The sequence below is a fragment of the Cebidichthys violaceus genome, unplaced genomic scaffold (genome assembly GCF_023349555.1).
Source record: "Cebidichthys violaceus isolate CVI_PGR_0920_01 unplaced genomic scaffold, fCebVio1.0.p SCAF_11, whole genome shotgun sequence".
In the NCBI taxonomy this organism is placed as follows: Eukaryota; Metazoa; Chordata; class Actinopteri; order Perciformes; family Stichaeidae; genus Cebidichthys; species Cebidichthys violaceus.
The window spans coordinates 2080999-2107726 of record NW_027176274.1 but is presented as its reverse complement, the minus strand read 5'-3'; the positions used below and the strand labels follow the sequence as shown (position 1 = coordinate 2107726).

General features: G+C 40.6%; 4 protein-coding genes across 5 annotated transcripts in view; 3 read left to right on the top strand and 1 right to left on the bottom strand.

Annotated features, from left to right (window-relative positions):
- The window catches only part of xpo4 (exportin 4), a 45050-nt gene extending 30697 nt beyond the window's left edge, over nucleotides 1–14353 (top strand). The window contains exons 9-24 of one of the 2 annotated variants that reach the window (XM_068737226.1): nucleotides 1077–1251; nucleotides 1422–1598; nucleotides 1857–1999; nucleotides 2218–2363; nucleotides 2963–3140; nucleotides 4794–4953; nucleotides 5050–5219; nucleotides 5554–5728; nucleotides 7711–7917; nucleotides 8003–8089; nucleotides 8180–8360; nucleotides 10176–10297; nucleotides 10438–10568; nucleotides 11452–11569; nucleotides 11832–11924; nucleotides 12693–14353. In XM_068737226.1, coding sequence (XP_068593327.1) covers nucleotides 1077–1251; nucleotides 1422–1598; nucleotides 1857–1999; nucleotides 2218–2363; nucleotides 2963–3140; nucleotides 4794–4953; nucleotides 5050–5219; nucleotides 5554–5728; nucleotides 7711–7917; nucleotides 8003–8089; nucleotides 8180–8360; nucleotides 10176–10297; nucleotides 10438–10568; nucleotides 11452–11569; nucleotides 11832–11924; nucleotides 12693–12890 — 2461 coding nt within the window. In that variant the 3' untranslated portion in view covers nucleotides 12891–14353. Of the gene's footprint in view, nucleotides 1–1076; nucleotides 1252–1421; nucleotides 1599–1856; nucleotides 2000–2217; nucleotides 2364–2962; nucleotides 3141–4793; nucleotides 4954–5049; nucleotides 5220–5553; nucleotides 5732–7710; nucleotides 7918–8002; nucleotides 8090–8179; nucleotides 8361–10175; nucleotides 10298–10437; nucleotides 10569–11451; nucleotides 11570–11831; nucleotides 11925–12692 lie in introns of both variants that reach the window. The other variant, XM_068737233.1, reaches the window with a different exon arrangement.
- A 310-nt stretch (nucleotides 14354–14663) lies between these two features.
- Nucleotides 14664–19787, top strand: eef1akmt1 (EEF1A lysine methyltransferase 1). Its single transcript, XM_068734307.1, has 5 exons — nucleotides 14664–14726; nucleotides 15822–15961; nucleotides 17050–17132; nucleotides 17443–17729; nucleotides 18925–19787. The coding sequence occupies exons 2-5, from the start codon at nucleotides 15824–15826 to the stop codon at nucleotides 19068–19070; spliced, it is 654 nt and encodes a 217-aa protein (XP_068590408.1). The 5' UTR covers nucleotides 14664–14726; nucleotides 15822–15823; the 3' UTR covers nucleotides 19071–19787.
- Nucleotides 19788–22147: 2360 nt separating this feature from the next.
- On the top strand, nucleotides 22148–24058 carry LOC137890162 (uncharacterized). The gene is made up of 4 exons (XM_068734296.1): nucleotides 22148–22220; nucleotides 22299–22357; nucleotides 22436–23925; nucleotides 24000–24058. The coding sequence occupies exons 1-3, from the start codon at nucleotides 22198–22200 to the stop codon at nucleotides 23920–23922; spliced, it is 1569 nt and encodes a 522-aa protein (XP_068590397.1). The 5' UTR covers nucleotides 22148–22197; the 3' UTR covers nucleotides 23923–23925; nucleotides 24000–24058.
- An 811-nt stretch (nucleotides 24059–24869) lies between these two features.
- il17d (interleukin 17d) lies at nucleotides 24870–26669 on the bottom strand. Its single transcript, XM_068734284.1, has 2 exons — nucleotides 25819–26669; nucleotides 24870–25604 (listed from the first exon to the last, which is right to left on the bottom strand). The coding sequence occupies exons 1-2, from the start codon at nucleotides 26115–26117 to the stop codon at nucleotides 25283–25285; spliced, it is 621 nt and encodes a 206-aa protein (XP_068590385.1). The 5' UTR covers nucleotides 26118–26669; the 3' UTR covers nucleotides 24870–25282.
- Between the last annotated feature and the right edge of the window lie 59 nt (nucleotides 26670–26728).

The window sequence follows — 26728 nt, the reverse complement described above, 5'->3', positions numbered from 1 at the left end:
TCTTCAGGTGGTGTTTGTGGCCTCGTCGTTTAGTTCTCGGATCACGTGTGATTGGTTTAGGTTGTTGTACGTCCCTGGTGTTTGCCTGCAGTACTGCAGCTCTTGGGACACATTGCATCTGAAGTATGTTTTCAATTTAAAACACGTTTTTGGATAAAAACCAAAAAGACTTTCCAGCTTTGAGTTTCACTGTTCATCTGGAGCTTGTTCCCTCTTTTGTTCCTCTTACTGGATACATTCTATTCTGACATTTGTGTTTGTGTGTCTGATCACAGTTGTGCGATGTGGTTTAATGCAGTCTTCTCATTTGTTAATGCGTCTTTCCTGAGAAATTCAAGTACAGAACACGGCTTCATGGAGAAGTGAATGAATGAGATGATCAGTGAGGCACCAGAGTTGAGTTAGATTTGACTTAATGTCCCTCATGGCTTTTTAAAGCAACGTCTGAGACTGAAGTGTAGCATTTGTAACGCTAGCTGCAAGGCTCTCTGGATGAAGACCACGACGACGGTCGGACTGAATTATCTCAACAACGGTTGGACGGATTCACGTTAAGTTTTGCACAGATGTTCATGGTCTTCAGGGGATGAACTGTGCTGACTTTGGTGTTCCTCTGACTTTTCTTTTTTTTAAATATTCCAATCTAGTTATTGAAGAAATACCTGCAAATATGGAGAACCGATGCTTCGGTACCAAAAGATAAAAGATAAATTATAACTTCATTAATTAATAATTAATTTGCAAAATCCAGTAAATGGTTTGATGGAGCACATGGAGTACATGTGTCCCGCCGTTCTGTGTCATCGGGGGCTCAGTGTTTGCACCATGAGGCAGAAATACTATAGAAATACCCTCAGAGTCAGCTGTGGGGGTCCAGTTGCCCACGAGTTTTGATTACGGATCAATTTTCATGTCTGCGTCCAAACCTCAGTCCCCGAGTGTGTAAAGTGGTAAAGTGAGCTCAGCCTCGCCCTGCAGAGTGGAAAGAGTCCGCCCTCGAGCCAAAAGCCCCGGTCTGGATCCCGAGCGGAGAGACGAGGACCATCTCGTCTCATTGTCTTCTCTGTTCCCCGAAGGATTGAGATCGAGGACTCGGAGGCGGTGGGCATCTCCAACATCGTCTCCAACCTGATCTCCATGTTCCCGAGAAGCACTCTGACGGCGCTGCCCAGCGACCTCTTCACCTCCTTCATCAACTGCCTCACGCTGCTCACCTGCTCCTTCGGACGCAGCGCCGCCCTGGAGGAGGTGGTGAGTCACGACACCTTCACCCTTCCTCTCTCAAAGATGATGTAAAATGATGTACATGAAAACATGTCGCATACATGTACGACCTGAACGATGCACTCCGCTGTCGGTGGATCGGTAAAGACAACAGGTGTCATTACGTGGTCCCTCTGCTCCTCCTGTCCTCTCCTCAGCTGGATAAAGACGACATGGTCTACATGGAGGCCTACGACCGGCTGCTGGAGTCGTGGCTGACGCTCGTCCAGGACGAGGAGCATTTTCCTCGCGGCTGCTTCGTCCAGCCGGCGATCCAGGTGTTCAACTCATACATCCAGTGTCACCTGGCTGCTCCGGACGGCACCCGGAACCTGGTGAGCCTGTTGATCTCCATAAATACAGTGTATTCCTCCAAGTACAGAAATGATGTATTTATGCATTATAATACTGGATCTGCTCAGGCCTAATAGAAGATATTTAAACGTTCTCTATTTTGCTGTTTTAATGCGCAGCTAAGGAAATAAACAAACGTCTCACCAGATTATTATTCAGGGTTTAAATGATCTGGTCCTCCTGACGGGTTTAACTCACTTTGTCCTCTCTGCACACCCTGACCCTCGCTCCTCCTTCAGTCGGTGAACGGCATATCGTCCCACGAGGAGGACGAGATCAACGAGATACAGGAAGACGACAGGGAGCTCTTCTCAGACCAGCTGTCCAGCATCGGCATGCTGGGACGTGTGGCGGCGGACCACTGCATCCCCCTGCTCACAACGTAAACACACGGAACACCACGCGAGTCGTCTTCACACACACACACACACATTCAGTGACGTTCTTAGATCTACATTACGACGGTACATGCTGTCTGTCCTCTCAGCGTGTTTGACCCGTGGTTTAGCTTGAGTTATTATACATGTACTGGAGATTTATTGTGATCTTGGGAGTTTGTGTTTCTCACGTTAACGTTTGTCCCGCGTCGTCGTCCTGCAGCCTGCTGGAGGACCGGGTGACGCGGCTCCACGGTCAGCTCCAGAGGACCCAGCAGCAGCTCATGGCCTCGTCTGATCCCGGGTCAATGGACCGCAAGGTCCTGGACGACCTGTATGAGGACATCCACTGGCTCATACTGGTCTCAGGTCAGCGGCGGGACGGGCTTCTTTGTTTCTTTTATTGTTTTAAAAAGGACATTTTGATTTATTATCCATTTCCTGAATCAATGTTCCTTTTGCTTTTTAATGTTTCTGATTACACACTTCTCTACACTCAGAGGTTATTGTTCATAATCAATGTATATATATATATATATATATATATATATATATGTGTGTACAAACATGTCTAGTAGTATATATTGGGGAGTATCTATATTTAGAGGAAGCGCAGGTTTACTGTGTTAAACTTTTACATCTTTTAATAAATGATGTTTTACTAAAGCTGAAGCCTGTGAAATATTTTAAAACCATTGTTTCCACGAAAGCTTCAAATGTTTTAAATCAAACACACACACCCACACGCACACACACACACACGCACACACGCACGGTACTGAAGTACACACAGCAGTATGATGTTTTAATACACTAAAAGATGTGTTTTTTATCGTGGTCACTAATGACTTTCCCAGTGCAGTTTATTCCACTTGACTGACTTCATTGGAGCAGAACTCCTCCCACTTCTGTGGGTTTGTAATGAGACACTTAACGTCCGTCTGTCTGTCTGTCTGTGCGTCCTCCAGGTTATTTACTAGCAGACGACTGTCAGGGCGAGACCCCGCTGATCCCCTCAGAGGTGATGGAGTTCTCCATCAAACACTCCACAGAAGTGGACATCAACACGACGCTGCAGATCCTCGGCTCGCCGGGGGAGAAGGCCTCGTCCATCCCGGGCTGCAACCGCACCGACTCCGTCATCAGGTATTCCATGTCGTGGTGTTCCCTCAGGTTATTAATACAACGCAGTGCAAAGTGCAAAAGAAACGTTCAAATCCTCATTAAAGAGCCAAGAGATTAGGAAAATAAGAATAATTCAGATGTAAAATACAGGAATAACTGTTTCAGTGTAAAAAAAAAAAGAACATAAAAGTCTTCAGCCTTCGCCGTTGGTCTCCTCTCAGCGGCCGGACCTCCATAAAACGCTCCCAGAATAGAGTCCCTCTCTGCATGAGGCCGGGCCCGGTTATTGTCCCGTAAAGCTGGAGGAGGTTTAGTGTCGTCACATTCACACGCAAACACCCTCTGAATGTGCAGCCTGTGAAAGTCTCCACGAAGACGCCTCTCAAGGCAGGACTGCAGAGAGGGACTGTTTGTAACGGTTGTTTAGCGTATAAACTGTCAGAGACTAGTAACCGCTCTCTGCCCGGACACAGAAGATATTTGGCTGATGATATCACAGCCCATAAAGTTTGGCAATTTATTTTTTCCTTTTCATCTGATTCGGTAAAGAAGAAAGTACAAGAACACAGTCAGCAGAACAATGACGGAGAGAAAAAGAAACGGAGATATGTTTCTGATTATTTAAAAACCACAGCCTCTCTTGTTGCTGCATTGCATTCTGGTCCGTCTATTCTGCCAGCATTTCTCCTCGTGTGGACAAAACGACGTCTCTAAAAATACACTGACGTTCTAATGAAACGGACCGCAGCCATGCAAACGAGCGTCTCCAGTTGCTGCTATCGGACCAGATCTATCTCTTCAACAGCAATTAACGAGCAGCCTGTGTGTGCGTGTGTGTGTGTGTGTGTGTGTGTGTGTGTGTGTGTGTGTGTGTGTGTGTGTGTGTGTGTGTGTGTGTGTGTGTGTGTGGATAATCACAGTGATGACAATGGACGGTCACAGCAGCCAGTAATAGTGCATGTTGAAGGTCGTCGAGCCTCTGTTTTCTAGATTGTTCATTATGTAGGAGTGTGTGTCTCTGTGTGTGTGTGTGTGAGTGTGACAGTGATGACTGCAGAGCGGAGAGGCCGATGGTGCCAGGTTTCCTAACAGCGAGCGTCCGACCCCCGGTCCCGTAAATGTCAGCGTGGTTTTGTTTTCTGCAAACAATGTGAAACTGTCATCAACCGAGGAGACGGACGGACTCATAAGCTGCTTTAAGCCCTCTGTCCTCTGAAGGGGGTGTGTGTGTGTGTGTGTGTGTGTGTGTGTGTGTGTGTGTGTGTGAACCTGACTTTGTGAAGCCCCCCCCCCCCGCTGACTTTATCTGATTAGAAGAGTCTCGTCCTCTGATTAAGTCTCTGTTTTGTTCTCCAGTCGTCTCATTTAAAGACCCAGCATGGTGGTCGTAATGGATCACATTGAGACATGAACGTTGTTGTACGTTTGTTGACATGTTTCAGCTGCTGTCAGATGCAGAAACTATGAATGTAGCTTCTCTCTGATTCCTTTGTGTTGAGATGTTGAGGTCAAGACGATGTAAAAGTGTTCACTCCTTTGATTAAAAGCTGCTTCTGTCCTTCAGTCTTAATTTCCCTTCCTTCCTTCCTTTCCTCTCACAGTTGTATCTCGTGTCCTCATTGCTCTTCGTGTCCTCCTGCTTCATCCTTACCGTTCTATGTTCTTCTGTCTCAGGTTGCTCTCGGCGGTGTTGCGGACGTCGGAGGTGGAGTCCAGAGCGACGAGAGCGAGTCTGACGGAGCTGCTGAGCCCTCAGATGGGAAAGGACATCATGTGGTTCCTGAGACGTTGGGCCAAGACGTACCTGCTGGTGGACGAGAAGCTCTATGAGCAGGTAGGAGCTCCAGCACCTCACACACACACACACACACACACACACACACACACACACGGGTACGACTGCCCCTCCGACCGCCTCCTCTCTCCTCAGATCAGCATGCCTCTGAGCACGGCGTTCGGTGCGGACACGGAGGGGGCCCAGTGGATTGTGGGATATCTTCTGGAGAAGGTGATCAACAACCTGTCGGTGTGGAGCTCGGAGGCCGAGCTGGCCAACGACACGGTGGAGCTGCTGGTGACGCTGGTGGAGAAGAGGGAGAGGTGAGCTCCTATTGGCTCCTAGTCATATAATCAGGGAATAGCTGTGAGTCGTTTTTTACTGTGAGGAACCGTTATCTGGTTCTGAACCAGTCTGTCTAGTCCTGATCCTCTATATGAACCAGTCTCAGCTTAGTCCTGATCCTCTATCTGACCTACATGATAACGTTAATATGCAGCTTGTTTTTTAAATAAAGTAGGCATTACGTTGTCTCAAGGTTCCCTGACCTCTGAGGCCTTTTAGGTGAAAGTACAGATGTTTTTCTTCCCTTCAGCCTGTTAACAGAAGCTCCTCCTCCTCCTCCTCCTCCTCCTCCTCCTCCTCCTCTGTGTTCAGGGCCAACGTCGTGGTTCAGTGTGAGAGCTGGTGGAACTTGGCCAAACAGTTCGCCAGCCGCAGCCCGCCGCTCCACCTGCTGTCCAGCTCCGTCCAGAGGTCCCTGATGAAGGCTCTGGTGCTCGGAGGCTTCGCTCACATGGACTCTGACGCCAAGCAGCAGTACTGGGCCGAGGTAGTGTGTGTGTGTGTGTGTGTGTGTGTGTGTGTGTGTGTGTGTGTGTGTGTGTGTGTGTGTGTGTGTGTGTGTGTGTGTGTGTGTGTGTGTGTGTGTGTGTGTGTGTGTGTGTGTGTGTGTGTGTGTGTGTGTGTGTGTGTGTTTTACTTTTTTAAAGGTTCTATGGGAACTACTAACATTTTTAACTCAGAGTTTATGATCAGACGGGTTGTGAACAAATCTCCAGCTCAGTGAATTAAAGATGAACAGCAACATGAAGCGGCGTTGTGCGTCTGGCCCTGTTGGACCTCGTTGCAGCAGTGTTGTTGTGATCCCGGTGTAGAAGTATAAAAGCACAATCTTTACACAAAGTGAACCGAAAGGAGTTGCCGTTCTTCTTTTCCATATGAATAAATAAAATGTCAAGAAAACTCTTAAAAATCAATGAATAACTAAATTAAATGAATAAATACGTGAAATAAATATGTTAAAGATAAATACATGAAAACAATAAAACTGTAATATTTAAAAGATTAAAAACAGCTTCTTAAAATTAGAATATAATGAGCTCAACCTTTGGTTACATTTAAACAAACTGCTGACTGGACTGAAAACAAAACCGATCTTTTCTGTAGTTTTAGTTTTTGTTAATTCTGTCTTCAGCTACATAATAAGTGGCCGTGAGGACGGAGGAGGCGTGATGGATGAAGCTTGTAGAACATGATCCTTTATGGGATCCTGGAGGTCTTTAGTCTTAATAGGCTGACGCTAGTAAATGTGGGTGCAAAGCCACGATGACTCCAGAGCAATTAAGGGGGGGGGGGGGGGGGGGAGTGAGACGGCAGCTGTTGGCTTCTGCAGCTGCTTTGTCTGTCTCTGTAGGAGGAGGAGGAGTGATGAACATCTCTCTGGTCCATCTCTCTGACATGAAGTCATGAATCAATCATCCAGGAGCTCACGTTGATTTGATATCTTACGATAGTTTAATGCTGACACCAGTCAGGTGTTCCGGTGTGTTTGGCTGCAGGTCTGCATAAAGCCGTAATATTTATTTATTTATTTATTGTTTCAGATGTTTGTATTGTGAAGCATTGTTTCTTAAGATAACACAATATGAATATTGTCACGCTTCTTTTCTCTTTAAGTAAACATAATGTCAAAAGACACAAGAACACTCTTTAAAAAACACAAATACATACAAGATAAACTCAGAAATAGACACGATGTATACATGAAAAACACATGAACACATTAAAACCATAATGTTTTATGTTAGTAAAACATTCTTCTTTAAATGTTTTTTGTGTCTTTACAGCAGTGGTGTAAGAAATACTAGATACAAATATATAGTAATGTACTTTTTCCTGCATTCAAACTATTACTTCAGTATAAAAGTATATTCAGTAAAAGTTAAGTACTTAAAGTATTTTATTATTATATTAGTCTGTTCAGTTTCATTCTAATGAATTTAAGATCATATTAATGTTGATGTGGAACCAGCTTTAGATACTTTGTATACTCTTTAGATACTTTGTACACTCTTTAGATACTTTGTATACTCTTTAGATACTTTGTACACTCTTTAGATACTTTGTATACTCTTTAGATACTTTGTATACTCTTTAGATACTTTGTATACTCTTTAGATACTTTGTATCACATGTCACCACTACTACAAAGTGCATCTACTCAAAGCACTGTACTTTAGTACAAATTCAAGGTACAAGTACTTGAGTATTTCCTTGTTCTGCAACTACAGGAGATACTCGAGTAAAGTACAAGTATGTCAAAACTGTACTGAAGTACAATAAGTACACTTGGTTACATTTCACTGCTGTTGTTTAGTCGCATTAGATGTGATCATTAGGTGCAACACAAAGTGAAGACGTCCACTGAGACGTCTTCAAACAGTTTGAAGACGTGACGGATGTCTCTCAGCCTGAAGCGTCCGTCTCGGTGCTGTAGTCCAACCCTCAGACTCCCCGCTTGTGTCCGTTCAGGTGCTTCATCCTCTCCAGCAGCGGTTCCTCAACCTCATCAACCAGGACAACTTCGCTCAGATCAGCCAGGAGGAGGCCGTGAAGCAGGAGATCGTCGCCACGCTGGAGGCGCTGTGCGGCATCGCGGAGGCCACGCAGATCGACAACGTGGCCTCGCTCTTCTCCTTCCTCATGGACTTCCTGTCCAGCTGCATCGGCCTCATGGAGGTGAGAGCGGAGTCGGAGGAACGGACTCTGATAGTCTGTGTGTTTTTGTCCGGGTTTACCTGACTTCTGTTATGTTGTTGTTCAGGTCTACAGCAACACGCCCGAGACGATCAACCTCATCATCGAGGTTTTTGTGGAAGTGGCTCACAAGCAGATCTGTTACCTGGGAGAGGTGAGGCTCCTCTGAGACGTTCTCCTGATGTTTTACCTGAAGATATATCTTTCTTGAGTTTCTAACCGTGACTTCCGTCTCGCGGTCCAGACAAAGTCCATGAAGCTGTACGAGGTGTGTCTGACGCTGCTGCAGGTCTACTCCAAAAACAACCAGAACAGGAAGCGGAACGACGCCACGGCGGAGGAGGACCAGTACCAGGACCTGCTGCTCATCATGGAGCTGCTCACCAACCTGCTCTCCAAGGAGTTCATCGACTTCAGCGACACCGGTGGGTTCAAACGTCACTTTGTTTTGGTTTTACAGAAGTGTTTAGCTCCGTATATAAACAGAATATATGGTACACGGTTATTCTACATGAACAGGCTGCATGTTGAAGAAACAATGGGGATTAATTGAGACACAGCGCCATCTGCTGGAAGGTGGAGTCAGTTCACTTTGTGTTTAAACGTCTCGCGCGTCGACAGAAGCTCATGCCGTCTCTTTTTATTCAGTGATATATTACAGATAATAACTCAAATGGAAATGAATTTACTTTCTTTTTTATTTCACTTTTTGTTTTGTTTTTTAATCAGGCTTCATTTTTAGTTTTTCTTAAAACCAGATACACCCGTAGGTCCCCCATTTGGACGCAGAGTACATCAAAACTTAGAGAGTTTTGTGTTAAAAGTAACTGGCAGAGAACCCACGAAGAACGAATATAGTGATGTTATAGTTCTGCAGAAACCTCAGCGTCCTGGGAACAACATGAACTAGGTCACTTCTACATGAGACAAACACATCTCCCATCAGCCAAGCAAACAAATAACAAAATATCATAAATCATACTCGATATGACTGGGACAGACCGGAGAAAAAGGCTGCTACACTCCGTTAGCAACGTGCTACCTACGAACATGCAGCATGAAAAAGCACGAGCGCCTGACGGAGATTACGGACATAGTTTCCATTTCTCTCCCCGGTAAACCATCGCAGAGATATTCAGCTTCGAACACAAAAAGTCACACAGCTTTCATCGAATATTGTACTTACTTTTGGTCGAATCTCAGCGAAAAAATGGAATATCTCCGTACTTCCAATGCATGTTTGTCCAGCTGCTGGTGCTCCGTGTGAATCCGTTCGATTCGTGTCTCTCCGACACTCCTCGGATTCTTGGGAGGGTTGGAAGCTCAGCAAATCAGATTTCAGAGCTGGACCTTTTTGAGCTTTATTGGCTAATAGTGCTGTCAATCATCTAGCTTTCAATTCCAGGCAATTCTATTGGCTCCTACGGTTCGAAGGATGTCTCAATGGTGAAAATCGGAGAAGGGGGGGCTGAGATACAGCCCTGAACAGAGAGTCGAAGCAGGATTTGACCTTAAACTAAATAACTAAAAAGGGCATAGAAAGAGCTTAAAACACTCAAAAAAGGTCCAATCTTCGGTCTATTGATTCAATGAACATCATGAGTGATACATAGAAGTGATATAGAGTGTTTTTGAATTTTAAAAATACTTTTTTATTCAAATCTTGGAGTATTTGATCAGTTTTCTAATTTGAAATGCTCTATATTTTATAAATGTTTCACTGTATCTATGTATAGCTGTGTATATAGAGCCTATATCAGTTGTTCTAAGAGCCCAGCATATTAAAAGTCTTGGATACCCATACTTTCCAAAAAACAATACCCTAAAAGTGCTGTTTTTCAAGATCGAGCTTTTGAGTTTTCCAAGTTCTGCTGTGTTCCATCCTTATCTTATGTGAACCAGTAACATGTATTCTGATAGTTCCATGATTTTTCTCATCTCAAAAATATATTAAATTTTTTTTTTTTATTATTATTATTTTTTTATACAATTAATTAGGTATTTCTTATCTTTATTCGAGCTGAGGCCTGCAAATAGGCCTCGTTTTTAGGGTGTCATTTTTATTTAGTTTAATTTCACCACATTTTCGCTGCTTATTTTCATTTTAGTTTACAGTAATAACCCAGAGTCTGTCTTTAAATGTAGTTACTCAGAGGAGAAAGTCGACGTCTTCTTCTTCTCTTTGTTCATGTTGCTTCAGCTGCTTCAGATTCAAATGTTTTTGTTTTTGTGTATTTTAGACGAGGTGTTCAGAAACCAGGACCAGGGAACGCCGGCGTCCAGTCGGACGGTGTCAGCAGCAGACGTGGTTCTTTACGGCGTCAACATCGTCCTCCCGCTCATGTCTCAGGACCTGCTGAAGGTAGACCTGAACCTCACACATGGATTCATCATTATGAATGATGATCTTTACTTACATAGTTAGATGGATAATAGATAGTTGACTAGTTGAATGCTGTTATTTATACTCTGGTTGTGTTGTCCTCTCCTTGTTGTTCCCAGTTCCCCTCCCTGTGTAACCAGTACTACAAGCTCATCACCTTCATCTGTGAGATCTTTCCAGAGAAGATCCCTCAGCTTCCTGAAGACCTCTTCAAGAGCCTCATGTTCTCTCTGGAGCTGGGGATGACCTCGTATCCTCTCGTCTGTGCTTTAAATGCTTCATTCAGGACTTATGATAGCGATGTTTTGTCGCTTTATGGCTGAATATTGATTCTTTTCAGTAGAGAAGTTTGGTGACAGTGAGAGAAATGAAGAGAATAACCTTCTAGATTTATAACCTCCTAGATTTATAATCTTCTAGATTTATAACCTCCTAGATTTATAATCATCTAGATTTATAATCATCTAGATTTATCACCTTCTAGAGTTATCACCTTCTAGATTTATACAATTCTAGATTTATAACCTAGATTTATCACCTTCTAGATTTATCACCTTCTAGATTTATCACCTTCTAGATTTATAATCTCCTAGATTTAACACCTTCTAGATTTATAAAATTCTAGATTTATAACCTTCTAGATTTATCACCTTCTAGATTTATCACCTTCTAGATTTATCACCTTCTAGATTTATAATCTCCTAGATTTAACACCTTCTAGATTTATAAAATTCTAGATTTATAACCTTCTAGATTTATCACCTTCTAGATTTATAATCTCCTAGATTTATTACCTTCTAGATTTATAAAATTCTAGATTTATAACCTCCTAGATTTATAATCTTCTAGATTTATAACCTTCTAGATTTATAACCTCCTAGATTTATAATCTCCTAGATTTACAATGGACTAGATGTATGATGGACTAGATGTATGATGGACTAGATGTGTGATGGACTAGATGTGTAAAGGACTAGATGTGTAATGGACTAGATGTGTAAAGGACTAGATGTGTAAAGGACTAGATGTGTAAAGGACTAGATGTGTAATGGACTAGATGTGTAATGGACTAGATGTGTAAAGGACTAGATGTGTAATGGACTAGATGTTTGTGCACCTTAACCTGTGTTCAGGATGAGTTCAGAGATCAGCCAGCTGTGTTTGGAGGCTTTGTCTCCATTGGCTGAGCAGTGCGCCAAAAACCAGGAGAAGGACACGCCCCTCTTCATCGCCACCCGTCACTTCCTCAAAGTAAGATTTAGAACTGCGACAGTAACTTTATTATACAAAAATGCTGTTTATCAGCCTTTTGAAGCTTCATATTTACCGTTCAGACATTAGAGAGTTATCTCTTCTAACTCTGCAAGACAGTAAATGAATGTATAAAAGGTCTGATTGTTTCTATGAGAAAGAGTCAGTAAGTGTTCGGGTTGTTCCCACACTGATTAAGATATTAACTCTTTTGTTTAATAATAATAAGGTTCACGTTGTGTGTTTCATGCTGTGCCTCCAGTTGGTGTTTGACATGCTGGTTCTGCAGAAACACAACACAGAGATGACGGTGGCAGCAGGAGAAGCTCTCTACACACTCGTGTGCCTGCATCAGGTGACTTTATATCTCTTTATTATTATTATTATTAATATTAATATCTCTTTATCTTCCTACAATAGTTCAAACGTCTTTACGTTCTATCTGTGGTCCAGTTGATGAGGTTTGATTAGATTTAAGTTCATTAAAGATAAAAACACAACTTGTTTCTCCAGAATATTTTTAATACTCATACTTTTTAATAATTGTCATTCTTTATTTAAGTATAAATAAATGTTGTTAAGAGAGGACTGAGCTGCCCTCTAGTGGCCGATCTGTGTCATAGCGCATCACTCCAAAACATAATTAAAATAATAAAGTTCAGTTTTTCTGTCATTTTATCGGACCAAAAAAGTAATACATATAAGTAAAAAAAGTAAGAAAATGAATATTAAATTAATACATATAAGTCAAAAAATAAGAAATGAATACAGGATTTAGAAAAGGAAAATAAAACTGTCATATGTGCATTTTTTGCATTTATTTTGTTTGTATATGCACAATATTAAAAAAAGGCGAAATGTGCTTTAAAATAACATTTTAAATAAAATAATAAATAAAAGAAATCAAAAGTCACACAATAATTGTATCATGTAAAATACTAGATTTCTGAAGCCAACAATAAGTCAGTTGATCATTTTACACTCGCATGATATAAAGGGTTTAAAGTATTTTATTGTCATTTTATTTCTTTTATTAGTGAGCTGACAGTTGATGAGGGGAAGCTGTTTTAAAGCATCTCTCTCTCTCTATCATGAGTGTAAACGTGTTCCTCCTCGTCTTCAGGCGGAGTACTCAGAGCTGGTGGAGACGCTGCTCTCCTCGCAGCGAGACGGCGTCATCTACCAGCGACTCGCCGACGCCTTCAACACGCTGACGGCGAGCAGCACGCCGCCCACCATGGACCGCAAGCAGAAGGTCGCCTTCCTCAAGAGCCTGGAGGAGTTCGTGGCCAACGTGGGCGGCTTGCTCTGCGTGAAATAACCCTCCCTCCTCTCTCTCTCTCTCCCCCCCCCCCCTTCCTCCTGCTTGGTCCCTATGAACTCTGGGTAAAAAGAGCCAGCTGGAGGACGTCTCGGTCTCTCTACCTGCTGAGGGATCCGTCTCATGCCGGAACGTTTTCACCTCCTCGGATTTCTCTTTTTTTTTTGGTTTTTAATCCCCGCCCCTCTGGTCCAGCGTGATTGACAGACTTGATGATGATGATGATGAAGATGGAACCATGGAGACTGGACTGCAGAGGACGCGTCAAACGACAAGACAAGACGGATCACGGCGAGAGGAGGAGGAGGAGGAGGAGGAGGAGGAGGAGGAGGAGGTCGACTCCTCCATCACCTCCTGTACACACACACACACACACACACACACACACACACACACACACACACACAGAGTGACTTTGAGGGTAAAAACAAGTTGCTGTTATTTAAAAATTGCAGGAGACATTTTTTTATTTCCAGCGTGAGGTTTTGTAGATGAAAGACTTAAAAGGGGCCATTTTTTTATTTCAAGAATGTCACCTTACACACACACACACACACACACACACACACACACACACACACACACACACACACACACACACACACGGCGCCCCAATCCTCCCCAGAGTGCCTTTGTTTTGATGATTGTTCTGTGTGCAGGTTTTTTATTTTTTTATTTTGTCATCAGCTGACAACAAACGGTGCCTGCCATTCGCCTACAATGCAGCGGGTGCGCACACACACACACACACACACACACACACACACACACACACACACACACACACACACACACACACATATGTGAGATGGGGGGGGGGGGGGGTGTGCTTGACCACGCTGCACAGGAGGACGTCTTTTTTTTGTTGGTGACGACAGAAAAACCAAACTCAGATTCACTAAAGGCTGTAATATATTCTAATGTTTTAACGTCAGAAACCACGAGGAATGTTGGTTCAGAGACAAATGAAATACAAAAACATGACTGCAATGTTTTTATCTGCCAGTTGGACGGCAGGAAGAGGAGAAGAAGAAGAATGAGCGACTTCCTCCGTTTGATGTTGCTCTTCTTTTGTGTTTTGGATCGTAGTATTATGTCGACGGCTTCTTCTCCTCCGGGACTCCAGAAGACTCGACGGAGGATCGGACCGCTAAAGTTTAACAGATTTACTTCCTGTTGTATTTTTTTATACACACACACACACACACACACACACACACACACACACACACACACACACACACTGGAATGGAAGCAGAGACTGTTTGAGCTGTCGGACAGCAGCAGCAGCAAACCAAATAAAAAGGAGCAGAGCCACTTCGCTGCAGCACTCACCTGGTTTTGTTAATGAAGTGTAAAAGTGTACATAAAGTTATTGTATAAAATGTTCTGGCCTCTGCCGTCTCCTTTATAAGAGTGCAACGATTGTTTTAGGAAGAAATAAAGTTATTGATTTCACTTTGTCATCGTGTGACATTTCACTTTGTTGTTTCTTCAACACGGTGTTTGTTTAGTCCAAACCTCAACATTATATTAAAATAATATCAACATTATGACTAATATATTGACGTTAACGTTATTAAAATGAAAAGCAGAAAATTCTCACATTTGAGGCACAGAAACCAGGAAATGTTTTGTATGAAAAATAACTTCAATTATCATCAAAATAGTTTGTGATTTGTTTATTTATTTATAATCTGAACAAAGCGCGTAGCCGAGTGTTTTGTCCCTCGTCAGAGTCCGTCCGCTCTGAAGCTACGTCATCATCCCGCGACCGTTTCACACGTTCACAACACAGCAGCGTTGAAGAGCTGCCCGCGACCAGTTTGTGATCAGGTATGTTCACTTTGATATCATATTCATACATTATTGAGCTTTTTGTGATTGTTGTAAGAAGCGGAAACGTCACCGGTGAAGGTTTCTGTGTTTAAATATCCGTTTATTCACAGAATATTCATTCATTCAAGAAGTACTCAGAAATTCTACTTAAGTAAAAGTCACAACACAGAGTACAAATACTCTGTTCCAAGGCTGGTATTTTAAATATTACTAAAGTGAAAGTACAAAAGTGTTTGTATCAAAATATACTCAAAGTATAAAAGTACTAAAAGTACCTATTTCAAAATGATATATTTATATCATTTTAGTGTATTATTGATGCATTAATGAGTTCATCACTTTAATGTTGCAGCTGGTGATGTTCATTTTAATAATTTTATATTTTGAAAATATTGGGAAGTCGACATTCAGGTGCTGTAACTATTATATATAAATATATATATTTATTTTTTATAAATATATATATATATATTTATAACAAATATATATTTATATATATATATGTGACTATATTTAGAAAAATGTATTCACATATATATATATGTATGTATATATACATATTTATTCATATATATATATATATATATATATATATTTATAAATATATATATATGTATATATATATTTATTAATATATATGTATATATACATATATATTTCTAAATACATATATATATGTGAATATATTTAGAAAAATGTATTCACATATATATATATATGTATGTATATATACATATTTATTAATATATATACATATATTTATAAATATATATATATATATATATTTATATATATATTTATATTTATTAATATATATGTATATATACATATATATTTATAAATATATATGTATATTTATTTATTTATAAATATATATATATATGTATATATATACATATATATTTATAAATACATATATATATGTATATTTATTTATAAATATATATATATATGTATATATGTATTCAGTGTTCTTTCATAGTTCCATAAGTTTCCTGCCGTGTGGAGAAACATGTGAAACCAACACTAAAGAATAATATTTGTATTATTCTTAATGTAAAAACTTGATGTTTATTATTTTGCATACTTCAGCCATGAGCGACAGCAGCAGCGACGACGACGTCCCGGCGCTGTCGGCTGAAACTCTCGCCGCTCTGCAGGAGTTCTACGACGAGACGAGCAGCTCCACGCCATCGGACCGGTTCTGTGTGGGAGCCCTGGAGGAGGACTGGGTGAGCCCACCGGGTCTATCCGGTCCACAGACCGACCTCATGGGCAGATATGAACACATCCACTTTATTAATGCGCACAGATTCATTGTATTTATGGACACGATGGGGTAACGATGAGGTACTTGTGCTTTACTTGGTGTTCTGCTACTTTCTACTGCTACTCCACTACTATTTAAAAATACTTCACAGGTGGTATTTTATTCTAAATTGTTATTTTTGTAAAATAAAAGCTCTTCCTTCCTTTTGTCACAACACGGATGAAACAGTCCAAATTTATTTTATTTTAATTTTTACGAGTATTATTGTTAAGTCTCCTGAAACATGAATATTTTTGTTTTATATTATTGAATATTAAATATTTTTGTTTTGTCGGTCAGATGAGTTTTTCACAGTTTTTTACTTTATAGGCAGAAAAAATAATCACAGATTAATTCACAATGAACACTCAAGGTTTAATACAAATATATTTTCATTTCGTACATTTTAAGAATGTCAGTAGTGACATCATATTCATAATGTTTATAGGTTTAAATATCTAAATGTCAATGAATTAAACAGAAGTAGAAACATGCAGCACCAGATGTCACTGATGTGTTTGTGTGTTTATTTGTGTGTTTTTGTTTTTGTTTCTTTGTGTGTTTCTTTGTTTGTTTGTGTTTATGTTTGTGTGTTTGTTTGTTTGTTTATTTGTGTGTGTTTGTTTGTTTATGTTGTGTGTGTTTGTTTGTTTATGTTTATTTGTGTGTTTTTGTTTTTGTTTATTTGTGTGTTTCTTTGTTTGTTTGTTTTTGTGTGTTTATGTTTGTGTGTTTGTATGTTTGTTTTTGTTTATTTGTGTGTTTCTTTGTTTGTTTGTTTTTGTGTGTTTATGTTTGTGTGTTTGTTTGTTTGTTTATGTTTATTTGTGTGTGTTTGTTTGTTTGGTTGTGTGGTTTTGTTTGTTTATGTTTGTGTGTTTGTTTGTTTGTGTTTGTTTGTTTTTGTGTGTTTGTTTTTTGTTTGGTTGTTTGTTTGTGTGTTTGTTTGTTTATGTTTGTTTGTTTTTGTGTGTTTGTTGTTTGTTTGTGTGTGTGTTTGTCTGTTTCCAGAGGATGAGTCAGTTCTGGTACAGTGACGAGACGGCGACTCGGTTAGCTGAGGAGGTCGTACGAGAAGCTGGAGAGGGAGGCAGGTAAAACCACACACACACACACTCACTCACTCACTCACACACTCACTCACTCACTCACTCACTCACTCACACATACAAACAGTATTTTAGTCCTCTAACCAGGAGGTTGGTGGTTCGATCCCCGGTTCCTGCAGTCAGAATGTCGTTGTTGAACGCTTCACAGCGGCTCTTCGATGCTGAGCGTTACGTACATTCATCACGGTGTTAAAGCGCGGTCGGTAGCGGTGTGTTTCGCGGTGTGTTTCGCGGTGTGTTTCACGGTGTATTCGTGTTTCCTTCAGTCCTCCAGATGTTCTCTCGTTTCCTGCAGGGTCGCGTGCGTGAGCTCCCCCAGCGTGTACCAGAAGCTGAAGCAGGGCGCGGTGCTCGGCTCAGACCGGGTCTCCGCCGTCGTGTTGGAGTTCGACCGGCGCTTCTCCGTTTACGGCGACGACTTCGTCTTCTACGACTACAACGAGCCGCTGCGTCTGGACGACGTCGCCCCGAAGAGCTTCGACGTCGTCCTCGTCGACCCGCCGTACCTCTCCGAGGAATGTCTGAGCAAAGTGTCCCAGACCGCCAAGTACCTGAGCAAAGACAAGGTGCTGCTGTGTACAGGTGAGAGGTTATTCATATTATTATTATTATTCATATTAATATTATTATTGTGTACAGGTGAGAGGTTATTCATATTATTATTATTATTATTATTATTATTATTATTATTAATACTGTGTACAGGTGAGAGGTTATTCATATTATTATTATTATTATTATTATTAATACTGTGTACAGGTGAGAGGTTATTCATATTATTATTATTATTATTATTATTAATACTGTGTACAGGTGAGAGGTTATTCATATTAATAATGATGTTATTATTAATACTGTGTGTACAGGTGAGAGGTTATTAATATTAATGTTATTATTATGAATGCTGTGTGTACAGGTGAGGGGTTATTATTATTAATAATGTTATTATTATTAAGAATATTAATAATAATAACAGTATTAATATTATTAATACTGTTATTATTAATAATGATGTGTACAGATGAGAGGAGAGGTTATTATTGATATTATTATTAATAATACTGTGTGTACAGGTGAGAGGTTATTATTATTAATAATACTGTTATTCATATTATTAATACTGTGTAAAGGTGAGAGGTTATTCATATTAATAATGATGTTATTATTAATACTGTGTGTACAGGTGAGAGGTTATTAATATTAATGTTATTATTATGAATGCTGTGTGTACAGGTGAGGGGTTATTATTATTAATAATGTTATTATTATTAAGAATATTAATAATAATAACAGTATTAATATTATTAATAATGTTATTATGAATAATGATGTGTACAGATGAGAGGAGAGGTTATTATTGATATTATTATTAATAATACTGTGTGTACAGGTGAGAGGTTATTATTATTAATAATACTGTTATTCATATTATTAATACTGTGTAAAGGTGAGAGGTTATTATTATTGGTAATATTAATGTTATTATTATGAATACTGTGTGTACAGGTGAGAGGTTATTATTAATGTTATTATTAATAATAATAACATATATTATATTGTTATTATAATAATAATAATGTTATTATTAGGGGGCAGCGTTTCACTAGTTATATTCATTAGTTATAATAATAAATAGCTAAACCTGTGTTCTAGTTGAGACATGGAGCAGCAACAGATTACTTCCTGTTTTATTTTTTATTAAAATCTGTTTTATTTCATTAAAGTCTGTTTTATTTTATTTAAATCTGTTGTATTTTATTTAAATCTGTCCTTAAAGGAGCTGTGATGGAGAAACTGGCCAAAGAGCTTCTGGGTGTCACAATGTGCAGCTTCCTCCCGAAACACAACAGAAACTTGTCCAACGACTTCCGCTGTTTTGTCAACTATCCGTCTCGCCTGCTGTCCTCAACCTCTTCGTCATGAGCGCTGCTGCTATACGGACGGTTTCCTGTTTCCTGTTTCCTGTCTCCTGTCGAGGAGTCAAAGAGAAGCATCGACTCCTGCAGAGGAAACGAGGAGTTCAATTAACCAATTAACTCTGACCTGTGACAAGAAATAAGTGTGATGACTCAAAGACTTCATGAGAGAATGTTTGATAACCGGCTTTCTACGAAAATCATTATTTTACATAAATCTTGGTTGATAGTTTCAGACGGTAATCGAGCAAAAATAAAAAGCCAAATATTTCTCCAAAGTCTTTTATTTCATTTTAAATTGTGTTTTTAACTTTGTGATCTTCGGCTCCAGGAAACAACGTGTCACATGTTTCACTATGTCCTGTAACCATCTACTGGTTATTTAATATCAGTCAATTAAAGGGGAACTACGCCGGCTGTGAATGAAGCCGGTGGTGTAAAGTCTCCTGTTGGTCATGGTGATGTCATGGTGATGTCATGGTGATGTCATCAGGGTAATTTCGGGCTTGGTTTGCAGACGACACATTTTTTTTTAAACACAAAGCATGTGTGCATTATGGACTTGGGCATCACAAGGCTCTCACAGGTACGCGTGTTAAAAAAGATGCATTGTGGGAAATGTAGGATCCAGCAGAAATCTATACAAGGAATTAATAAGTTTTGTATACTTTGACCTCATCTGCTCTGATTGTGACCGATCTTTTTAATAAAAAGTGTCTTGTGAGTCCCTGTCCCTTTTTTATTGTTTATGACATATACTATGACTTTTATTTTTTATTTTTTATGACATACTATACTATGACTTTTTTATGACATACTATAATATGACTTTTTTATAAGCTACTAAACTATGAGTTTTTTATTTTATTTTTTAATTTTTTTATGACATACTATACATGACTTTTTATTTTTTATGACATTATACTATGGCTTTTATTTTTTATTTTTATAACATACTATACTATGACTTTTTTATGACATACTATAATATGACTTTATTTTTTATGACATACTATAATATGACTATTTTTTTTCATTTTTTATGACATACTATACTATGACTTTTATTTTATTTTTTTATGACATACTATACTATGACTTTATTTTTTTTCATTTTTTATGACATACTATACTATGACTTTTTATTTTTTATTTACATTTTTTATGACATACTATACTATGACTTTTTATTTTTTATGACACTATACTATGACTTTATTTTTTATTTTCATTTTTTGTGACATACTATACTATGACTTTTATGAGCTACTAAACTATGAATTTTTTATTTTATTTTTTAATTTTTTTATGACATACTATACTATGACTTTTTATTTTTTATGACATATACTATGACTTCATTTTTTATGACATACTATACTATGACTTGTTATTTTTTATGACATTATACTATGACTTTTTTTTATGACATACTATAATATGACTTTATTTTTTATGACATACTATAATATGACTTTATTTTTTATGACATACTATAATATGACTATTTTATTTTTTTATGACATACTATAATATGACTTTTTATTTTTTTTCATTTTTTATGACATACTATACTATGACTTTTATTTTATTTTTTTATGACATACTATACTATGACTTTATTTTTTTTTATTTTTTATGACATACTATACTATGACTTTTTATTTTTTATGACATACTATACTATGACTTTTTATTTTTTATGACATTATACTATGACTTTTTATTTTCATTTTTATGACATACTTTACTATGACTTTTATTTTTTATTTTCATTTTTTATGACACTATACTATGACTTTTTTATTTTTTATTTTCATTTTTTGTGACATACTATACTATGACTTTCATTTGTAATTTTTTATGACATACTATACTATGACTTTTATGAGCTACTAAACTATGAATTTTTTATTTTATTTTTAAATTTTTTTATGACATACTATACTATGACTTGTTATTTTTTATGACATACTATACTATGACTTGTTATTTTTTATGACATATTATACTATGACTTTTATTTTTTATTTTTTATGACATACTATACTATGACTTTTTTTATGACATATTATACTATGACTTTTATTTTTTATTTTTATGACATACTATACTATGACTTTTATTTTTTATTTTTTATGACATACTACACTATGACTTTTTATTTTTTATGACATACTATACTATGACTTTTATGAGCTACTAAACTATGAATTTTTTATTTTATTTTAAAAAAAATGTATGACATACTATACTATGACTTTTTATTTTTTATGACATATTATACTATGACTTTTTATTTTTTATTTTTTATGACATACTATACTATGACTTTTTATTTTTTATGACACTATACTATGACTTTTATTTTTTATTTTTTTATGACATACTATACTATGACTTTTATTTTTTATGACATATTATACTATGACTTTTTTTTATGACATACTATACTATGACTTGTTATTTTTTATGACATACTATACTATGACTTTTTATAACATACTATAATATAACTTTTTATAACATACTATAATATAACTTTTTTATTGGCTGATGTTTTGAATAACTCAAAGCTGTGACTTGAGGCCACTATTTAATTGCTTAATGAATGAATAATTATGATTGAAACACATTTTATGGATGTTTTAGTTCCCGTAGGACTCTACTGTAATGACAACTTGTTTGGCGTTCACAATAAGACATTCTATCAAACAATAACATAACGACCAGAAGGCTGAAGCTTACTTATTGTGCGTCCCCTTAGTACCCTCTTAACACTTATCATATTCTAATACCCGACCCTTCCACTCCAAGTTTTACAAAAAAACAAACAGAAACAAAATAAACATTCCAAACGCGTCATATCGTTAAACTACACATTTGTAATTCCTTCTTCTAAACATTATTCCCCTTCATTCCCACCGGCTCTCTCTCATTTCAGCCTCCGCTGTGGCGCTGCAGCTTCCTGGACTGATTGGTTGATTGACTCTCAGGTGTCCCAGGAGACACATTAGGCAGTGATTGGATGCAGGCTGCAATAAATGCTAGCGCTCTGCTGCACACACACACACACACGCAGCAGCTTCGGGGCAGTTGGGTTGTTTCTTTGCTGCTTGGGTCGCAACAAAGAAATGGCTTGTGGAGTTCATTTGGGGTACGTTCTTTGACTCTATTTGCAGTATTTGTTGAGTTGCTGTGCTGTTCCTGACCGGACGTCTTGTTTTCTGTGCAGGATCTTGCTGATTTGCTTAGTTCAAGCAGAGCTTGTGCGTAGTTTGTGGGCTGCACGAGGTGAGCGACACACAAACGTCGTCATTTATTGGTGTGATTTTTGTCAGCTGTGGATTTATACTCTTGTTTCTCTTGCAGATCAGAGACAAAACGGCAACACACACGTTGGCTTCTCGCAGCAGGGTGGTAGGTTTGGTGGCAACGATCTCCAGAATCAACTCAGACAGGCCTCTGGTCCTCTTCAGCCTGTGAAGCCGGCTAAGAGCGGCTATGCTTCAGTCATGTTGGCGCAGAGCGGCTCTGAGTCTAAACCTAACCGGCCGACGACTAAGTCGAATCAGGACAATGTGCAAAAGATGCCAAAAAAGCATATTTTTGGCCTTTCTGTTGCTAGTGGTAGTTCACTCAGTAAGTACCATCAAACTCCCATTAGCAAGAAGAGAACTCAGCAGGGTACACCAAGTACTGGCAACTATCAGTCCAGCAGTTCTGGATCTCTTCAGAGTCCGAGGGGAGGCCACTCCTTCAAAGCTGCAGCCCATCAGTCAGCGGCACAGAAAGCGTCAGCTGTTTCTAAAACACCAGGAAGAGGTTACCCCAAGTCTATGAGGTCCCCCAGCCTGTCTAGCGACGGTGCTGCTGGGCCTCAAAGGATCCCTGCTCGGACTAAGACCTCAGCCAGTGGCCCTGCTGTGAAAGTGTCTTCACATCGTGGCTCCGCAGCATCTAAACCTTCCTATTTCTCGTCTCTCCAGAATGAGAGAACTAGAAATAAGCCCAGCCGGACTGGGAACCCCACCCCAAACAAACTGGTTCCTGTGAATGTTGGGAGCCTCCCTGACTCCGGGACCTCTGGTCAGCGCTTCGCCCCGACCAGAACCTACAAGATCCCTCAGCTCTTTGGCGGCTACGCTATCAGACGGCTGAAGGAACCTACTGACCAGAAGGAAGTGAGCGTCGGGAAGCCGAAGCAGGCGTACGTGGCCCCCCAGCAGACCCCTGCACAAAAGCAGACCTACGTGGCCCCCCAGCAGACCCCTGCACAAAAGCAGACCTACGTGGCCCCCCAGCAGACCCCTGCACAGAAGCAGACCTACGTGGCCCCCCAGCAGACCCCTGCACAGAAGCAGGCGTACGTGGCCTCTCAGCGGACCCCTGCACAGAAGCAGTCGTACGTGGCCCCCCAGCGGACCCCTGCACAAAAGCAGACCTACGTGGCCCCCCAGCAGACCCCTGCACAGAAGCAGTCGTACGTGGCCCCCCAGCAGACCCCTGCACAAAAGCAGACCTACGTGGCCCCCCAGCAGACCCCTGCACAGAAGCAGACCTACGTGACCCCCCAGCGGCCCCCTGCACCGAAGCAGACCTACGTGACCCCCCAGCGGCCCCCTGCACCGAAGCAGACCTACGTGACCCCCCAGCGGCCCCCTGCACCGAAGCAGACCTACGTGGCCCCCCAGCGGCCCCCTGCACCGAAGCAGTCATACGTGGCCCCCCAGCGGACCCCTGCACCGAAGCAGTCATATATGGCCCCCCAGCGGACCCCTGCACCTTACAAGCCACAGGCCCAGAGTGTTCTTTCGAAGGCCAAGTGGATGAGGATCAAGTCTGGTCTGAGACAGTAGCAGGTGAGCGCTTCACTACAGTGTGACGTTCTAGATGCTGGAATGTGGTTTCTAATGTTTTATCTTCCTCCAAACAGGAGCAGCAGGAGTCCTGAGATGAATGAGTAGTTTTTGAAATAAAATCCGTTTAAATCTACGTCTGGTTCTGAGTGAATTCCTCTCCTGTGTTCTAGATGCTCTGCTGAAGGTTTGGTGTCTAGTGAGTAAAGGTGCATTTTAAACATTTTGTACTTGATATTCAGATGTTGAAGTTGTTCACTCTGGTAAACTGCTGCGTGTGCGTGTGTGTTCGCTAAATGTAGAAGCTGTAACGTATCTTAACCGGTTACTGGGTTTTGTGTAACTCCACCTGAGTCTACAATTCAACTACCGCTTCATCTCAAAGTCTTTGGAGTCGAGTAAAGCGGAAACATTTTAAATATTTCACAACTTAAACTTGTTTTCTTTTAGACTATGATGTGTATAATTTATGACATGCTATACTTTCATGACATGATGCATTGACTTATAACACTTTTTTTGACAGTTGGATATAGATATATATTTATAACATGCGATATTGATTCTTACATTAATGTGATGTGTCACTGGTTTATTTGACGTATCTGTTCTGATACCAGACTAACTACCAGAAATATGTTAATAACTCGTGTTTCTACGTCTATTACTGATCTGACCATTGTTGGTAGTTAGTCACTCAATTCATTCTCTTGTGCTTTGTTCCCGCCTTATCTTATGAATTATGTTTCATTGATACATTTATCACAAATTAAGACAGTTTAGTTGTTAATATTTGGTAAAGTTAATGTGTGTCGCTGATGTAACCGGTTAGAACCCAAAGTGACAAAATGTATAGAGACGATATTTAAAAAGATCTTCTTAATGTTCCTCATCAGAAGCACCAACTGTTCCTTTAACAAGACGCAGGCAGAATAAATAGAAGATGGTAGTTTGAATTGTTTATTTCTTTACCCTTTAATGATCTGATGACACCGGCTGTTAAACAAACTATGAAATATACAAGCCTTATTTTGATTACAAGTTATTAAAGTGTCAATGTAATGAATGAACTTGCAGTTGTATGCACCAGTAGGTGGCAGCATTGATCAGATTGATTATTAACGAAGCGTTTTATTCTATTGGTTGCTTTTCTTTCTACATATTTTCCATTCCTCAAAATCTGAACATAAAACCAAACCGAGAATGAAGAGGGTCCAAAGAGTCCTCCATGAAGAACGTGTCTCGGAGATGAAGAGAGATGTTGAGGGGCTTCTGCTTCAGATAGAACTCCTTACATGGTTCAGAACGTCAGTGGATCAGGTGTAGGAAACGTATCGGGACTACCACAGTCCGGCTTCCTTCACGCCCTCTTCCCAGCAGAGACGAGCCGCCCGGCTTTGGGCTCTGGTCTCTCCAGGCTCTGGTTGCTGCTCTGGCCGCGCGTCTCCTTCTCCTGCAGCGGCACGCAGGTGCACCCCACCGCGACGGAGACGTAGAGCTCCGTGTAGGAGTGGCGGCCGCCGGCGCAGGAGCCCGCTCTCCGGAGGATGACGGAGGGAGCGTAGACCGGCGTGCTCCGGTAGAGGTCGCTCTCCTCTCCGTACGGGCCCACCAGGCAGCCTTTGCACAGGCAGTACGCCTCCGGGATGTAGCGGGGGTACCGGGAAGGGTCGTGTGAGATCCTGCAAAGATAGAACAGATTCTACTTTTTAATAAGTTGATTTCTTCCTCCAGTTCTCTCTATGGAGCTCCTTTTGTGTCTTTGTCCAATCAAACAGTAAAATAAATGTCTGATGTATTACAATTTTAATTAAAATATTGCACATTTGTAGCATAGATCACAGCGCAGAAACATATTATATTATATTATTCCTTTAATGCTGCACCTGCTCTCACCTGTAGGCCCAGGGGGAGATGCTGAGCAGGTTGACCGGAAGGCGGGTCTTGCTGCCGGCCGGGGAGCGTGCGGTGGTCGGGCACGTCAGGTTGAGTTTGTCCTGCGGCTCCAGCTGCAGCGCGTGATGGAAAGCGCTCATCACTCCCACCGAGAGCCGCCCGAACATCTGCTCCAGGATCTCCTCCGGCAGGTCCAGGCAAGCCCGGGTCCTGCTGGCCTTCTTTCGTACCCGGCGAGCCCCGGACGACCAGCCGGCCAGCAGCAGCAGCAGCAGCAGGACGCGGGTCCGATGCGGCATCACGGAGCGCTTGTCGGTACGAAGTTGCGCCAAAATGCTCGTATCCACTGGAAAAAAACGTTTCTGTGCGCGCACACACACTGCCTTTGTTAAAAGTCGACCTGCAGATGATCCGAACACACGTGTCCCCCTCCGTTAATGACACAGCGTTTCACCGCTAACAGGTTAGAATCCAGTGACGCGTCGGAGAGTCCGCGGCAGGGAAACAGTCCTCAGTCCAGTCTGGGACACCGAGGTACAGGCGCGCCGCCAGGGACACATTCTGGCAAAACACGTCCACAGTGTCGCCAAGCCAGAGGTAATAATGGCCTCACAATTAGAAATAATGACCGAGCTGGAAGTTCCACACCTGCTGCTCTCAGTAAGAAGAGAACAGGAGAGTCTCCTGCTGCTTGTCTCCCCCCGATGTGTGCGTAAAACCCGATGGAAACGTTTGGAACAGTGAGATCCAGAACCCAGACCGAGTCTAAACCAGACTGAAGCACCGACAGATAAACTCCTGACTTACGGACATCCAGCCCCGGTAATGAAAGAGGCAGCGCAGCTCCTGACGGGAGCGGGAAGTCCAGCCTGTTGGCTGCGTGCGCTCTGCTGCTGGAGCTTGGCTTCAC

Excerpts from the sequence above, each read along its gene's own strand:
- eef1akmt1 (XM_068734307.1), top strand. The coding sequence starts at position 15,824 with ATGAGCGACAGCAGCAGCGACGACGACGTCCCGGCGCTGTCGGCTGAA. Across the intron at positions 15,962-17,049 it reads GAGCCCTGGAGGAGGACTGG|AGGATGAGTCAGTTCTGGTA; the intron begins GTGAGCCCACCG and ends GTCTGTTTCCAG. Across the intron at positions 17,730-18,924 it reads CAAGGTGCTGCTGTGTACAG|GAGCTGTGATGGAGAAACTG; the intron begins GTGAGAGGTTAT and ends CTGTCCTTAAAG.
- LOC137890162 (XM_068734296.1), top strand. The coding sequence starts at position 22,198 with ATGGCTTGTGGAGTTCATTTGGG. Across the intron at positions 22,221-22,298 it reads GCTTGTGGAGTTCATTTGGG|GATCTTGCTGATTTGCTTAG; the intron begins GTACGTTCTTTG and ends TTTTCTGTGCAG. Across the intron at positions 22,358-22,435 it reads TAGTTTGTGGGCTGCACGAG|ATCAGAGACAAAACGGCAAC; the intron begins GTGAGCGACACA and ends TTTCTCTTGCAG.
- il17d (XM_068734284.1), bottom strand. The coding sequence starts at position 26,117 with ATGCCGCATCGGACCCGCGTCCTGCTGCTGCTGCTGCTGCTGGCCGGC. Across the intron at positions 25,605-25,818 it reads ATCTCCCCCTGGGCCTACAG|GATCTCACACGACCCTTCCC; the intron begins GTGAGAGCAGGT and ends CTATCTTTGCAG.